The sequence below is a fragment of the Euphorbia lathyris genome, chromosome 2, assembly GCF_963576675.1.
Source record: "Euphorbia lathyris chromosome 2, ddEupLath1.1, whole genome shotgun sequence".
Lineage (NCBI taxonomy): Eukaryota > Viridiplantae > Streptophyta > Magnoliopsida > Malpighiales > Euphorbiaceae > Euphorbia > Euphorbia lathyris.
In genome coordinates this window covers 27,797,640-27,814,462 of record NC_088911.1, presented here as the reverse complement: position 1 = coordinate 27,814,462, position 16,823 = coordinate 27,797,640, and the positions used below count along the sequence as shown (strand labels likewise).

Sequence of the window (16,823 nt, the reverse complement as noted above, 5' to 3'; positions counted from 1 at the left end):
TTGGGTTCGTCTTCTGTGCGGCAAGTATAGGAAAGATAGAATCTTTGGTGGCCCGAAGGAGAGGGTTGTCAGCTGTTCCTTCCTCTGGAAAGGGCTTAGTGCTGTTTTTGCTGAGTTCTGTACGGGGATTGGCTTGGAGGTGGGTAATGGGAGATCCATTAGTTTCTGGTATGACACCTGGATTGGTGACAAACCGTTGATTGAGGTGTGCATCGCCCCTCCGCCGAATGATCTCCTCTCCTGGAGAATTGCTGATGTGGTGGACTCGGAGGGAGACTGGATCTGGTCTAAGTTCGACTCCTTTCTTAGCCTGGAGACCCTCCTTAATATTAGAGGTGTGAAGATTAGTAATCAGGAGGAGGATAAGGACAAACACTGCTGGGCCTTGACTAATAATGGTTCTTATTCTTGCAAATCGGCCTATGAAGCTTTTACCCCTAATAGGGCTGATCCTCCTTTGGAAATTTGGAAGTCCATTTGGGCCCTCAAAGTCCCCTACCGCATTAGGAGTTTCCTATGGCTGGGAGTCAAAGACAGGCTCCTCACGAATGCAGATAGACACAGAAGGCACTTGGCTGTATCTGGTGCCTGTAGCAGATGCAGCGGCCATGTGGAAACCTTGTGCCATGCTTTGAGGGATTGCCCGAATAGTAGAAAGGTTTGGGAAGGGGTCCTTCCTCACCACATCCTTCCTTCCTTTATGGGGTTCTCTGATATTGACTGGTTCTCTGAAGGCGTTAATGGGAATTTGTTGGCCAGTATGGAGCACGGGGCTATTCTCTTCGCTATTATTTGTCACCAAATGTGGAAATGGAGGAATGAAGAGTTATTTGCTGAGAAGACTGTCTTTATTCCTGACCTCAGGTTTTACTTCTCGAAAAAACTCTCTGTTATTACAAAGAGTTTTGAAGGAGAGCCCCTGGTTCACCCCTCCCCGGTTAAAGAGGTCCAGTTAGTTGGTTGGAGGAAGCCCAGGGAAGGGGTTGTCAAGTTGAATACGGATGGCTCCTGCCTTAGTAATGGCAGAATTGCTGCTGGTGGAGTTCTTCGGGATGCTGGTGGCGCCTGGCTGGCTGGGTTTACCCATAACTTAGGTACGGGCTCCTCCTTTACTGCAGAGCTCTGGGGGATCTTGTCTGGCATTAAACTCGCCATTCGCATGGGTGTTAAAAGACTTTCGGTGGAGTCTGACAATTTGGAGGCTATCAACAGGATTTCGGATAGACAGGCTGTTTGTCTTAAGAGTCAGAATCTCATTAAAGCCATCTTGAGGCTTCGTCCTGCCTTCGATTCTCTTACCTTCTCCCATATTTATAGGGAGCAAAACCGCGTGGCGGATCGCTTGGCAGCTGCTGGGCATGGAGGGATGTTAGGTGTTTCTACCCTTTCCGTTCCTCCTTCTTTTCTGTTACCTTCTCTTCTTGAGGATAGGATTGGGGTCAGTCTTCCTAGACTGATCCCGGGTTAGGTTTTTGTTTGTTTGTTTTTTTTTCTTCCCTTCTTACCAAAAAAAAAAATAATAATTTAAATTATAATAAATTAAATAAATTATTATTTTAATACATTTTAAAAACTATGGTTATAAATTAAGATTTTATGATATGCTTTGATTTAAAATTTATAAATTGAAGTTTAAAATTTTTAGTTAGATATAAAATTGTATTTTATTTATAATAATATATAAAAATGTTAATAATGAGTTTTGATGGTATTATTCAATAACTAATTATAAGGCTACTTACATAAAAAAAAAATTATAAAATTACAATTAAATTATATTATAAAATTTAATTTTTATCATCATTTTCTATATATCACAAATAAAATATAATTTTATATTTTAATTTATAAATTTTAGATTACAATATTCTTATAAAGGAAACAGAAAATTCTGAGCAGGATGGAAGGCATTCAACGCATCTTGGAGACTGGATTTGACCATAGTTTGAGTTGCCTGCTTAGATCTCTCTAGAACGAGTTGGAAGCGGTGCTGAGGCAAGAAGAGCTTCTTTGGTTTCAGAAATCGAGGAAAGCTTTGATCAAGGATGGGGATCGGAATACGAGGTATTTCCATCTTTCTACGGTTATCAAGAGACAGAGGAATCGAATTGAAGCTATAAAGGACCCGAATGGGATTTGGGTTTATGAGGAGGATGAAATCCGTCTTTTGGCAATAAATTTCTATAAAAACTTATTTAAGGAGGATCTGGTGGACTTGTATAAAGCTCATACTAGGACCACTTTTCCAACAATAAGTGAGGATAAGATTATTGAGGCTTTTCACCCGATTGACCAGAAGGAAATTTGTCAGGCGGTGTTTAGCATTGGAGCTACTAAAGCCCCAGGGGTTGATGGGCTTCCGGCCGGGTTTTACCATATACACTAGGATACTGTAAAAGATGGTGTTTATAGTTTTGTTAATGGGATTTTTAATGGGACTGAGGATATTAGGCTTGTGAATAAAACTCTTCTTGCCCTGATTCCTAAAGTTGATAAGCCGTCTTCTTTCTTGCAAATGAGGCCTATTAGTCTGTGTAATGTGCTTTACAAAGTTATTACCAAAATTGTGGCCAATAGATTTCGTTGTATCCTTCCGGATATTATTAGCCAAAATCAAGGTAGTTGTGTTCTAGGGAGACAGATGATGGACAATATTGTTATTGCTCAGGAGATGGTGCATTCTATGAAAATTAAAAAGGGTAAGCATGGTATTGTGGCCTTGAAGCTGGATCTGGAGAAAGCTTATGATCGGCTGAATTGGAGTTTTCTTCTGGATAGTTTGGAAAAAGCTGGGATTCCGGATAAGTGGAGGAAGTTGATTGAGGTCTGTATTTCGACCCATGTGTTTCAAGTTTTAATTAATGGGGATTTGTCTGAGGAGTTTAATCCTTCTCGGGGTATCCGTCAAGGAGACCCTATGAGCCCGTTCTTATTTGTTTTAGCTATGGAGAGATTATCTCATCTCATCCAAGATGTTGTTAACACTGGTAGGCTTCATCTGGTGTCTATTAATAGATTCTGCCCCCAATCACCCATTTACTCTTTGCTGATGATGTTATGATATTTGTAGAAGGTAATGAGGAGCAAATCGGGGTTATTATGGATATCCTGTCTAACTTTTGTTCTGCTTCAGGACAGAAGATTAATATAAAAAGTCTAAAATGTTATGCTCTAAGAATATAGACCTTAGGATTGGTAAAAAAACTGAGTGAAAGTTCTGGTATTCCTCTTACTAATTCTCTTGGGAGCTATCTGGGGGTCCCTTTCCATAGTGACAGAGTGTAAAAACTTCTTTTAAAGAAATCTTCGATAAAACTAATAAGAATTGTGCTAATTGGAAAGCTAAAACCCTTTCCCTTGCTGGTCGCCTTACCTTGATACAGTCTGTTAATAGTGCTGCCCTGAACCATTTAATGCAAGCTTGTAGGCTGCCTGAGCCGGTTCTTAATGGCCTGGATAAGATCAATCGTCGGTTCCTGTGGGGGGATTCGGAAGAGGGGAAGAAGATTCATCTGGTTCCCTGGAAAGAGTTGTGTCAGACCAAAGATAGGGGTGGGTTAGGTATCAGACAAGCCAAGGATAATAATAACGTGCTTTTAATGAAGCTTCTTTGGAGGATGTGGCAGAATCCGGATGCTCTTTGGGTTCGGTTGTTATGCGGGAAGTACAGAAAGGATAAAAATTTTGGAGGCCCAAAAGAGAGAGTGCCTAATTGCTCTTTTTTATGGAAAGGGGTTAACGCTGTGTTTTCCGAATTATGTTCTGGGATTGGTTGGTCGGTGGGTAATGGTAGATCTATTAGCTTCTAGAATGATACCTGACTTGATAAGATACCTCTCTCTGATGTGTGTATTTCTCCTTTGCCTCTAGAGATCCGAAACTGGAGGATAGCGGATGTGGTTGATTCAGAGGGAAATTGGGTCTGGTCAAGATTCGATTCTTACCTCAATCTAGATACGCTCCTGAAGATTCGTGGAGTGAAAGTTAGTTGTAAAGAGGAGGATGGGGATAGTCATTGTTGGTCATTCACAAACAATGGTACTTATTCTTGCAATCTGCTTTTGAAGCTTTTCAGTCTTAACTTGGAGAATCCTCCTTCTATCTCTTGGAATTCTATTTGGGCTTTAAAGTTCCTTATCGCATTAGGAGCTTCCTTTGGCTTAGTGCTAAAAATAGGTTGCTTACTAATGTGGAAAGGAAAAGACGCCATTTAGTGGAGGCAGATACTTGTGGTATGTGTAAAATTCGGGCAGAAACTATCTGTCATGTTCTTAGGGATTGCGCCAAGAGTAAGAAAGTGTGGATGGATTTGTTTCCGAACCAGTTGCTACCTATTTTCTTTGTCCACTCTGATAACGAGTGGCTGTTGAATGGTATTAAAGGTTTGTTTTTTCCTGGGTTGGAGCATGGTGCTACCCTCTTTGCTGTTGTCTGTCACCAACTTTGGCAGTGGAGGAATTCTGAGGTGATTGGTGGAAAACGATTGTGATTCCTAATATTCCTGATTACTTCTCCAAGAAAATTAGCTCTATTATCAATAGCTTCAAATGGGAGTATTTAGCCAGTACTAGCCAAAGATCGGTTGAGCATCTTCTGGGTTGGAATAGACCGGGGGAAGGGTTGGTGAAATTAAACTCTGATGGCTCTTGTCTTTCGGATGGTAGAATTGCGACTGGAGGGGTTCTGAGAGATGCTGGAGGGAACTGGGTTTCTGGTTTTTTCTCAGAACCTGGGAATAGGCTCTTCCTTTTCAGCTGAGCTCTAGGGTATCTTCTCTGGTCTTAAGTTGGCTGTTGATCTGGGACTGAAGAAGTTGCTCGTGGAGTCGGACAACCTTGAAGCAGTTAATATGGTTGCTAATAACAAAGCTTTATGCCTGAGTAGTCAAAACTTGGTCAAAGAAATCAGAAGTTTGTGTTCTTCTTTCGAGTTCATCTCCTTTTGTCATGTGTACAGGGAGCAGAATAGGGTGACGGATCACCTTGCTGCGGAAGGCCATGAGAGGATGCTAGGAATTTCTATTTTCTCTTCTCCTCCGCACTTCCTTTTTTCCTTTCTTTCTGATGATCGGATGGGGGTTAGCTTTCCTAAGTTAATCCCGAATTAGTTGTTGCTTTTGTTGTTTTTCTTTCCCTTTCCTACCAAAAAAAATAAAACTTTAATCCTTAAAAATATATTTTAAACCCCTAATTTATAAAATATAATTCTTAAAAATATATGAAAAATAATGATTTTATTAATTAGTATTTATTTATAAATAATTTTTCTATGCGTAAATTTAATGGTCATGTAAAAGATCCATATCAATATGAAAAAGTTCGAAAGGCAAATCGACGGCCCAGTTGTGTGATCAGAAGAAGAGGCATATAGGGCTCTGCTTATCCCAATAATTCCAATTTTCGTTTTACTGGAATTCTTTGAATCGCGTTAATTCTCGGAAGGGAGAAGAAGAGCAATTTCACCAAGCAATAATGGAAGACAACTACAAGCCTTTCCAAATATTCGTCAAGCTTCTAGATGGCAAAACAGCAAATCTCCGATTCACGGCCCCCTTCGCCGATGTTCAAGCCATCAAGCACCGGATCTTCGAGATCACCAAAATACCTATCCATTCTCAACGCCTTATATGCGGTGGGACCCAACTCCATGAACGTTCCCTTGTCTCTGCTCCTGAATGCACCGTTCACCTGGTTCTTAGCCTCCTTGGTGGCAAGGGAGGGTTCGGCTCGCTTCTTCGTGGAGCCGCTACCAAAGCCGGTCAAAAGAAGACTAACAACTTCGACGCTTGTCGCGACATGAGTGGGCGTAGGCTGCGCCATGTGAACGCCGAGAAGAGGTTGGAGGAGTGGAAAGCGGGTGAGGAGGAAAGGAGATTGGAGAAGATTGCAGAGGATTTTCTTAAAAAGAACGCAAAGAAAGGGAAGAAGGGGGCAGGGGACGGAGAGACGGAGAAGTATGTTGAGAAGTACAGGGTGGAATCTGCCAAGTGTGCTGCAGAAGTTGAGGAAGCTGTAAGAGAGGCTTGTGGAAATAGCCAAGGGAAGCGGAAGGGGAAGCTGATCAAAGAGGGACTAGAAGCTAAGAGATTGAAGATTTGGTAAGTATTTCGTCGTTAGGGTTTTGTCTCATGTTTAGTTCTCTTTATCTTTATTGGACTACAAATGATTATTAGTTGGTCACTGATGCTAATTAAGTTATTGAAGCCTATGTTTTGGACGGAAATCTGGATTAATTTTGTAGTAGGTTTTGCATCATTTGGATTTTTCAAAAATCGCATCTTTCTTTGCATATATTTCTAGGTCTCATTTTAATTGGTTCTTTGAAGTACTCATTTGTACAATAGACGTTGTGTATTCACTTGAAGGTTTTAGAAAGGGCTTAATGTGCTGGTCTAGGTACCTGTGTAATGATATATGTTTATTTTCCAGAGTTTGCCATGTTCAAAAAGTAAGTAATGAAATTGCTAGCATTTGCGTATTTTTTTTTTCTTCTGTGGTGTGAACCATAATACCTGGTTTCAAACTACGTCCCTCAGATTGTTTGACTTGAGCTGATTTCTTTACTACTACTAGATATCTCTTATCTGCCTCTCTTACTCGTGTTGGATTCTGATTATTGTATCTAATTTTAGGATGGGGAAAAGACATTTGGGTGAAAGCGACAGTGAAGATAGTAGTGATGAGGAGGAGAATGAGAAGTCCATCGTTTTAAATACTGTTAATCAGTCAGAATCAAATAAGGAACCTGAAGGTAGTTCAGATTCAGTTACTGGTGGTAAGCAGGAGGAAGAATCCCCTGGTGGTGCCTTATGTCAGAGTGGTTCTGAGGAAGAGAAAGACGTTGTGGTTGACCAAAATTTAAAATCTAGTCCTCACAGGGAAATTGGTCCTATTAAAGAGGACACTGTGGTTGAAGTTGAACAAGAGATTCATGAGGAAGCTATCCCACAGAGTGCTGTTGTAACTTGCTCTGGTGCTGCAGAGATTTCTGGAACGGATGCAGTTAAGGCTGAAAAGCTTGAGAATGTAGGACCTGATTGTCAGACCCTACAAGTTTCAAGTCCAAGTGATGAAATCATTGAGAGCAAGTCTGAAGAGGAAGCAGTTGTTACAGATGTAAAAGACGCTGATTTAGAAAAGCCACTAAGTTTTGATGAATTCAATTCAGCTGGTGAAATGGAGGTATGCTTGCGAAGTTCCTTTTATGTGTGTGTAATTGTGTATGAATTGTATATTTTCTCGTGGTTGAATAATCATTCATTGTGGTAGCTAATTATCAGTAGCAATGGTTTTTGGTTCTTTATAATAGAGTATATGTTATCAATTGGAATTTGCATAGTTTGTGCCATTTTGTCAAATATAGGCTTACATATAGGTGAACAGGCAACTGTGGAATATGCAAAGGTTATCTGCATGAACTTTGTGCAGCACCAAGATTTTATCGTGGGATATATTTGAAAAGGAATCCCCTGCCAATCTGCTGCTTTTGCATTATTGAGAAAATCTATAGATAGTGGTTCATTTCACATAGGAGTAGAAGGTGATGAATAATGATAAGAGAGTGTAGGCTGGAGAGGTTGGAAATGAGGCTTTGATATTATGTGTTAGGTGCATGATATGGTAAAGAAAACAGTATACTCTTTCTAGTTGAACAGATAAATAAAAATTAGTTGTCACTTCAAAGCAGAATAAACAGGTCATTTGTGCAATTAAGTGGATATTTAAGAAATTATATGAACTAGAGAAGATATTTCTTGTTCTATTTCTCAACTTTTCACTAACACTACATTATTCCCAATTTAGATTAATATAATCAGCTTGTTGTATGTTCCTAACGGATATGCTTTTTTTTTTCATATGGCACTTTCTCCACTGCTTTTCTTTTTTGTCATCGCCTACTTTTTATTCTTCTGCTTCTTCGACCTCACCATGTTGTTGTGATAGGTTCTTGGCATGGAGAGATTGAAGAATGAACTACAAGCTCGTGGGCTTAAGTGCGGTGGTACTCTACAAGAGCGTGCTGCGCGGCTTTTCCTTCTAAAATCTACTCCTTTGGATAAGCTGCCAAAAAAGCTGCTGGCCAAGAAATGAAGCCTTTAGTATGTATTATCTGACTAACTGTTGTTCAAGAATTGGTTTCCCTAAAATGTACAGCATAGTTTAAAACTCCATTCAGTTTATTTGGTGCTTTCAGTATAAACTATAGAGAAGCAACAGTGATGCTTTATGTTACATATGCCTTGTTGATTTTGCATTTCTATTAAACCATGTAACCCTTTACAGCTTATTTTATAGCATGAAAAAAATTCTGAAATATTCAGTTCCCATTGTAATAAATTAACGGATTGATGTTTATATTTGGAGGCTGGAGCCATATTTTGGGATAGATATTTTGAATTTTTTTTTTTTGGTGTGTGTGAGATTCGAGATTACTAATTGCATAGTAATTTTGGTAATATTGCTAATACTTGTAGCCTTTGAAAGATGGCATCAGTAAAAAATATGATTTTACTTCTCTTTCTTATGTATTATACAACTCTACTCATTGTTATTCTTCTCATAAACAAGATTCAAGTTGAATTACACAGAACTTCTGTTTAGGTAACATGTCTTACCAATGTTGGAGCTAGGACAAAATACTCGGAGGGTTCTTTTTTCCTTTGGCTAAGCATCCGCATATTCCCTTGGCTGATGATATCAAATCCGTTACAAATAACAAATGGTTATTATACATTTCTATACATTTAGCGATGAAAATGCGGATCCTCTACCCGTATCTCTGCCATTGTGTATTACAATAATTAAGTTTCAGAATGCACAATTGAAGTTTAATAACAATATATCCATCCAATTTATTTTGACACTAGTTATCATTGACCTCATTCAGAAAATTTATACAGTATCTATAATATGGACTGAGCAAACACCTAGAGCTATCTAATAAGAGAAATATATACAAAGCAATGAACCAATATGAGAGCGTGCATTTGCAAATTGCATCAAACGCTTTCAGATATGGCATGAATGGGACTAGGAGCTGGAGAGTTTCGGCAAACTGGACATGAATTGTTCAAGCGCAGCCATTCATCTATGCAACCAACATGGAAGAAGTGGTTGCATTCGGGTATACATCTAACTATCTCCTTGCTATGATACTCCGATAAGCATATTGCACATGTGCTATCATTTGGCCCTTCTGGTAACCTCATACTTTCCCCTAGTGTTACCTTTTCGTACGATTCGATTGTGTTTTCATCCAGTCCTACCATTGCAATGTTAGGCTGTAGTGATTCTGCTGCTGTGGTTTGATTGACCCTGCGGCTATTGGGAACGTGCAGCCTGAAAACTAGGACCGTGAAGATAACAATCCCGCAAACTATTATGGCGAATGGAGCTGCAACGGATAACCAGATCACTCTCAATGTCCGAAGGGCATCGGGGGATTTTTCTGAAATTTGAAGCCGTTGGAAGGTTAGTCATGCAAGGATTATCATACTATAACTTGAAGCTAGTTCTAAGTACAAGGTTTTCACTCACACTTATCAGTAAAACACTCACCCCTTCTACAACCGATATGGAAAAAAACAACAAAACCAACGATCTTTCCCTCACACACGTGTGAAGGTTGCGACAGCAACAACCTCTTTAATAGGGTGGGGATGTTGTAACTATAGATTTAGGTACAAGTCTTGGGTGTCATTTGATCTTCTCACACCAAAAGCTAGTTCAAAGGATGAAGTTCCTTCCTTACACTTATCAACCAAATACATGTCCCTTTCACAATTAATGTGGGAAAATCCAACAATTTCCTCCTCACACATGGATCCAAGGTTGAGACAACAAACTCCCTAATAGGGTGGAGATGTTGTAATCATGGACTCTAATACCACTACACATAGTGATGAATCCATGATTCAATGACAGGGTACTTGGTGTGATCTATTATGAGTGTTCAATTGATATTTTTTAGGTACTTTTACACAAAACATTAAAGCTCCGTATACAGTTTCTATAGGGAGGGCGAGCCTTGGCGCAACGGTAAAACGTTGTTGCCGTGTGACCAGAGGTCACGGGTTCGAGTCTTAGGAGCGGCCTCTTGCCAATTAAATTGGCAAGGGAAGGCTTGCCCCCAATACACCCTTGTGGTGGGACCCCTCCCCGGACCCTCGCTCAGCGGGGACGCGTAATGCGACCGGGCCGCCCTTTTTTTATACAGTTTCTATAGGGTTTTCCGGCATTTTTCGATGACGATGTTCAAGCTCGCTATTGCCTCTTTGCATTTGTCCCTAACTACACACTCCAAAAGCAAGCTTAAAGGATGAGGTTTTCTTTCATAGTTATCAACTAAATTATCGCCCCGGTGTGAGAAAATCCAACGATATTATTGGTTGAAATTATAATATAAGTTTCTCCACCAAGGACCAAAATTGAATATAAAGTTAGATTTGATTGGAATGAAAAAGAATGGATCATGGTCATGAATGAGATAGATTGTTTAGAGGTTTGACTTTGAACCCTCACAACTATGACATGAACCGTAGCCATAATTAGATTATATGGAGAAATTTTGAATTCTTTGATAGGTAGAAAAGGTCACTTGAGAACCATACGTAATGAAAGAATTCATTCCTTAATCTCAGGTTTAATACTAGTTGACATTTTTAGTTAATATTTAATCACATTATCTAATGGCAAAAGCTTATCATGTACGTTATTCTTTTACCGAGTTATTTAGCTGTAGAGAAGTCAACTACGCTATATTATTCAGTTCTGTTGTTTGTTTGTCAACTACTGAACTATTGGCTACTCCAAAGAATACAATATTGACACTAGATGCTTATGAAACTGCGGATGAATTGAAATGGAGATTAGATAGATTAAGAAATACCACCTTCTTTAGAATTATCAAAACAGCCAATGGCCTGACTCGTGTTCGATTTGTATCCGCAAATACCGCCTTTTGTTTCACATTCGTTGCAATTGGGGGAATACCATGTTAGCTCAAGATCATCACCAAGTTGACTTGAGAACCATTCATCATTTTTAACTGACAATGAAATAGGAATCAGCGACGAAGTGATAATCCTACATGACGTGGAAAGCGAGGCGACAATGCTCCTTGAGGATGTAGCTAAAACTGAGATTGTAGAATTGCTAAGGCAAGAGATGGTGATGAACCGGGATTCTACTAACGGAGTTGGGCAACTTAGGAAGGTGTAGTTCTGATAACCAGCAGGAACAAAAGGGGAACCAGAGAGATTCAGGCTCATAAGCCGGTTAGGAAGGCAAATGCCTGAGTCATAGAGCTGTATCTGTTGCGTGGTATAATCGATGCTACGCACAAGAAAATCTCCAGCATATGGGAATTTTACAACTGTTTTACTCTGATTATTGCAGCTTAGATCAAAGCCGGGATAACCACAATCTTTTGTTTGCAAGCCTTCAAGTCGAAAGGGGAATCGAATAGGGATGTTGTCACTGCTGCACCTTGAGACTGGACAGTTTTCTGATGCATATACAGAGAGAATGGAAAGAAGGAAGTAAAGAATGAAAAATTTCTGGTTGCCCATTGTTTTGAAAGGAGGAGTTACTGCAGAAAAGATATGCTTTCTTATAATGAAAAATGTATTTTTTTCATGTTTCGTCAGCAGCCTATAGAAATGCTCAAAGTTTTCTCTTCATTTTGAGATTTTAAGAGAATATTAAAATAAAAAGTCCAAAGTCAACCTGTATCCTATAGTGGCCTGCAAGTACAAATTGTTTTAGTTTAGCAAAAGGTCAAAACCATGTTTCTCCCTCAAAAAACTAACAGTGGAGCCTTTGGTGCCATATCGCTACATAACCATTTGTATGCTCCGTTCATTTATCCTTGCATTTGGCGCTTGAAATTTGTTCTTACAGCTACAGCAACTTCCCCTTCTACTCTGAAAACGATAACTATGTATTAGTAAACTGAAATAAAGATCCAAAAGATGTGCACATGAACTGAGTGCTAACTATGGTATCTCTAATTTACAAAAAAAAAAAAAGAATATGGAATTACCTTTTTGTGAAATCAGGGAACCGCTGCATCCTAAATCAGGGTATAGAATAAGATGATTGTATACTGAAATTTTATTTTCTTAACTAAGGATATTTTGGGAATTATAACATTGTAATTTCTGATTGTCGACAGATGCAAGTTCTCAGCTGAGTTACAGAAGTTGCTGAGTGATTCTAATCGCGACCACATCTCCATCAGGTCCAGCTCTCATCATGTAATACTTTGAAAGAATACCTGCTTCCCCATAACAGATTAACCAACAAATTAAACAAAAAACCTGTTCTAATATGATGTAATTAAATTAAATAACAATCCGTACGGATATTAGGATCTGAATGTGTCAATACCCTCATTTACTTGTAAATTTGTGTTGATTGCAACTGAATGGAAAGTGATCATAGCCTTTGGTTGATAATCATTGGGTGCTCCAGTCCACAATTTCAGATTAAAGACACCTGCCAATTATTTCAAATTATAAATGATAAGCACAAAAACAAGATGTTGTTAATGATTCGACTAATATAAACTATCAGATTTGACAAACTGAAAAGTGTTGAGATGGGTTACAGTTAATCCTGGTATGTGCAACACCAGGTCACCAAATTACCAGAGATTTGAGTGAATTCTGCTATCTTAAATATCATAACAAGCAAAGTTATTAGGAGCTTCAGTTACAGTAAATCCTGACATGTTATGAGGATACGCAAAATTACTATACTATCTATAGTAATAAGTTAACAAATCCTTGAAGTTGCAGAGTTTCTTATGACTGAAAACGAAAAGGAGATTGCTCAATTATCTAGCCAAGATTTGTAAATAAGCAATTTGAGCTTACTTTAGTAAAAAATGTGAAAAATATCTCAAACCTCACTTCATTTCCAAATTACTGGCTTTGACGCATCTTAATAGATTTTATATATGATCAGTTTCCACTTCAACAGTTACTCTATATGGTATGTTTATAACTGCTCAAGTAGAACTCCAAGGAGGAAAAGGAAGCAACGTTGCACTAGAATGACAAGGATTTCCCAGATTCAGCATATTCTTGGAGTTCTAATTAGAGTAAATTCATACTAGGTAATGGATTCGTAATCATTACCAGCTGTTGCCCCGTCATTAAGGTGCTCGATATCAAAAATGGCTCCAGAAGCTGCATTCATAGGCTTTTCAATTTTGTGGGATCCAACCAACTCGTATTTCCAGCTCCCATTTTGAAAACCCTCAGAGAGGAACAGCTCTATGTGCCTCGCATCTAATGTCTGCATTGTTCCTACATGCAAGCAATTTTTCTTCATGCTGGGATATTCTCCAGTATAACGCACCAGACAAATACAACAGATGCTGTGTCCTTGGCAGCCATTGATTCAGCCAAAACAAGATACCTCAAGATATTTTGGTTATGATTCGACAGGTTCTTAAAAGAATTTGATGTAATACATAAAGTTGTGTGTCTATATAATAATTTCGTAACCTGAAATACATGTTAAAGTATGCCAGCATTAAATAAGAAATTCCTCTGACTTAATAAATTAGCTCAGACTTAAACATGCATCTGAAAGAACACCCTATAAAAAGGGAGAAAAAAGAAAGAGCAATAGAAAATGTGCATCTGTAAGGGTACTGCTAATTGTTTGGAACAGTTGAGCATATCGTATCATATACATATAGAAACTATAAGACAGCAGCAAAAAACTTGAACACTCCATCTGATGTTTGCAAGCTAAGGCTTGTCTCTATTCAACAAGCCTACTTATTGAATTTTGTCAAGTATGCAGTATCTGGGACACTATTAAAAGAGCTGAACATATCATATTTGTCCATATGACCAGAACACATAAGGTAGCTGTAAACAAACTTGGAATCTCCTCCTGAATTTGCAAGCTAAAGCAGGTTTCTATTCAATAGGTCTACTGACTGAAAAGACCAAAAGAAGGAAGCATACAATAATGACTTTCAAAAGAAGATCTATTAAACTCTTATAGCAAGCTAGATAAGCAATACATTGCTTACCATCACATTTCTCAAGCTCACAAACAGGGCATCGAACAAGCTGCAGATCTGACAACAAAACACCAGGTTAATTGAAATCTACTATAGAGTATTCTATGGCGGTTCTCCAACAAATATGTTCAGAAGTACCAAAACAGGATGGTTGAACCAAATACGTTACCTGCCACCCAAATTCCCTTTTTGATGTTCCTTAGAACGGAAGCTCCGCAGGCTTCCAACATTGCCTCCGTAGCATCTTGTCTGATTTTCACTAGTAAGCTGAGTCTCTCGGCTAGTACTGCTATATTCGAGTCAAAGTAAAATGCACCAATTCGCATCCAATCTGATTGTCAAAAAAGAAAAACTTATAGTAGATGAAGAAACTTCATTCTATGGACACACTAGCTATATGTTTTAATTTTGATAGAAGAGCTCACTATAATTACCCAAATCTCTTAAAAATGGAAATATTCAAACGGATACAAAAAGTCTTACCCAAATGCTTCTCCTGCTCGTGAAAAGTGTACGAGTGACTGCCATCTGAGGAAAAAAAAATGCCTTCACCAGTCAAATTTATAAACAATGTTGCACCTAATGTAGTTACACAACAAATCATAAAAGTTATTTACCAACTAGTGAAGCGTATAGCTTGCTCCACTTGAATCTCGTGGGGCCTGGATCGGGTACCTGAAGATCACGCAAGCAAGCAAACCTCCATATGCTATCGTGCATCATGACACAGCGAAACCATCGGCATGTTGCCGCGAGCTTCACCAGAGATCGCCCATCCAAGAACTTTGCTATCTCCGTCCACAAATCCTCTTCAAACCTGTTTATGTGATGAAGTTCAATTTATAAGAAAATAATAATAGCGAGTAGAGGTCTATATCCAATTACTATATACAACCTATTCAGTGTTCAATTTTGGAACCGATCGAACACACTTTTTATTCAAACTGAACATGAAGAAAGGAAATCTGGACTGTTTACAAGTTCATTTGTCATCATTAATCTGTTTGGCAGATTAAAATCGTAGGAGATCTATAGGAATTGTGATTCGAAAAAATCTAGGACTTCGAATTTTCAAATTCTCGGTTTAAGAGGTATTGTTATATTTTTGTTCAAACGAGCACAGCAACAGAATTGAATTGAATTGACTTTCAAAATTTCTTTAGCTGAATCCGTCAAACAAATCTAACTGATAGATCTTAACTGAAACAGGTATAGTTAACCCAAAGAAAACGTAATTTGGAAGTCAAAACTTCGGGACATCTTGAATATTCAAATTTCTGAAACTAACACATCCTTAAACCAGCTCAAAGTATGTAGGTTCGCAATCTAGATCCATAAATAATTCGTAATACTTCAACGAATCAAGATCCTTAAATAGTCACAGTTCATCTCAGAGAATCGTTGATCAAATGAAGAAAGAAAATCGGAATGCAATACTCTAAATCCTTACTGAAAGTAAAAAATTGAAAAATGAGAAACAGAAATGTTACTGCCATTGATCGACAGAACCTCCATCTTAAGAAATGTGTATGTTGAGAATAGTATACAAACGACTACAAACAGTTTTCGTGTTTAAAATTCATAACGAAATTGCAATGACATTTGAACATCGAAGCTGAACAGAGAGGGAGATAACCAGTTGAAAGACGAGCGAGTAGTGGAGCGACTGCTATGACGAGGAGATTTGCAACTGCAAATCGATCTGTCTCTTTTCAGTCTCTTCCCCATTTTCGCTCTCTCCTTTGTACTTCTGCCAACTTTTTTTGAATTGAGGTTTTATTTGGCGCAAGGAGACTGCATCTTGGTTATATATATAGATGACGCGCCATTTCTCCCATTCAAAAATATAACATTCAAATTCTTTTATTTCTTAAAAACTGGGCCTGACAATCGCTTATGTCATTTTTCGGCGAAACGAGTGGGCCTGGCCCATATTTCGCATTAATTTGCAAAAATCACAAATAGATGACTTAAAATCCAATTAAGTTTATTAAAAAAAATCCAATTAAGTTCTAACTTATATCTATTTAACCTTGTAAAATTATTAATTTTTTTTTTTGGTAGATGTAAAATTATTAATTAAGTCTTCAATCTATACCTTAAAATTCATTTAGATTATATTTCTTTCATATTTTTGGTTCAGTTTTGATTGATACTTTATGATACTATCAATTATTATCAATTCAATTTTGTTAGAAAGATAAAAGTTGATAAACCCAACCAAAATAAATATTATAATATATAATATTAACTTTAGTTCGATTTAACTGGAAGGATCTAATTGGCAATTATAAAAAGAAGTTACGACTAATTAACTTTCAAAATATAAGTTGAAAACCTAACTGATTATTTTAAAAGGTTAAAACCTAATTGACTATTAAATTATAGATTAAGAATCTAATTAGACTTTAAGTCAATACATATTAACCATAAGCCTTTTTTTATATCATTTATTGGGAATATCTCTCTTTTTTAGCTGGTTGTGGACGAGGAGGGATTTGAACACGATATTCGAACCCAACCACAATACCGTGGTTCAGTGTGGGATTAACTGTACGTTATGTTTCGTCTTTATTTACTTGTTTCTAAACAAAATATGGAACAGATTGGTTCAATTCCTCTACTGTATCAGATATTTTGAGAGAACAAGATGCTTATATCATTTCACAGCAGATTGGTGAATTATTGGGCCGAGCTAGGGTTAAGGGAACCCACTAAAGCGGTAGCGAAACGAAATAAAACCCATTGCAAAGGTAATTCCACCTAACTGACATTCTGGG

General features: G+C 38.0%; 2 protein-coding genes across 3 annotated transcripts; one reads left to right on the top strand and one right to left on the bottom strand.

Annotated features, from left to right (window-relative positions):
* Positions 1 to 5,300: 5,300 nt before the first annotated feature.
* On the top strand, positions 5,301 to 8,387 carry LOC136217563 (uncharacterized). Its single transcript, XM_066004144.1, has 3 exons — positions 5,301 to 6,097; positions 6,632 to 7,181; positions 7,944 to 8,387. Exons 1-3 carry the CDS (start codon positions 5,472 to 5,474, stop codon positions 8,088 to 8,090), a joined length of 1,323 nt encoding a protein of 440 aa, XP_065860216.1. The 5' UTR covers positions 5,301 to 5,471; the 3' UTR covers positions 8,091 to 8,387.
* Positions 8,388 to 8,779: 392 nt separating this feature from the next.
* Positions 8,780 to 15,792, bottom strand: LOC136217562 (probable F-box protein At3g61730). 2 transcript variants are annotated; one of them, XM_066004143.1, is made up of 9 exons: positions 15,680 to 15,792; positions 14,661 to 14,860; positions 14,527 to 14,571; positions 14,213 to 14,374; positions 14,053 to 14,100; positions 13,142 to 13,312; positions 12,390 to 12,497; positions 12,043 to 12,276; positions 11,586 to 11,923 (listed from the first exon to the last, which is right to left on the bottom strand). In XM_066004143.1, exons 1-8 carry the CDS (start codon positions 15,769 to 15,771, stop codon positions 12,194 to 12,196), a joined length of 909 nt encoding a protein of 302 aa, XP_065860215.1. In that variant the 5' UTR covers positions 15,772 to 15,792; the 3' UTR covers positions 11,586 to 11,923; positions 12,043 to 12,193. The 2 variants fall into 2 exon arrangements, with proteins under 2 accessions (XP_065860214.1, XP_065860215.1); XM_066004142.1 differs by lacking the exons at positions 12,390 to 12,497; positions 13,142 to 13,312; positions 14,053 to 14,100; ... (2 more) ...; positions 14,661 to 14,860; positions 15,680 to 15,792 and adding an exon at positions 8,780 to 9,447 and having other exon boundaries at positions 10,891 to 11,923; positions 12,043 to 12,187.
* Between the last annotated feature and the right edge of the window lie 1,031 nt (positions 15,793 to 16,823).

What these genes read in the sequence shown, in the direction of transcription:
- LOC136217563 (XM_066004144.1), top strand. Translation starts at nt 5,472, where the DNA reads ATGGAAGACAACTACAAGCCTTTCCAAATATTCGTCAAGCTTCTAGAT. An exon ending in GCTAAGAGATTGAAGATTTG is followed by an intron (nt 6,098 to 6,631) that starts GTAAGTATTTCG and finishes ATCTAATTTTAG; the next exon opens with GATGGGGAAAAGACATTTGG. An exon ending in ATTCAGCTGGTGAAATGGAG is followed by an intron (nt 7,182 to 7,943) that starts GTATGCTTGCGA and finishes TTGTTGTGATAG; the next exon opens with GTTCTTGGCATGGAGAGATT.
- LOC136217562 (XM_066004142.1), bottom strand. Translation starts at nt 11,569, where the DNA reads ATGGGCAACCAGAAATTTTTCATTCTTTACTTCCTTCTTTCCATTCTC. An exon ending in TTTTGATAATTCTAAAGAAG is followed by an intron (nt 9,448 to 10,890) that starts GTGGTATTTCTT and finishes TTCAAATTTCAG; the next exon opens with AAAAATCCCCCGATGCCCTT.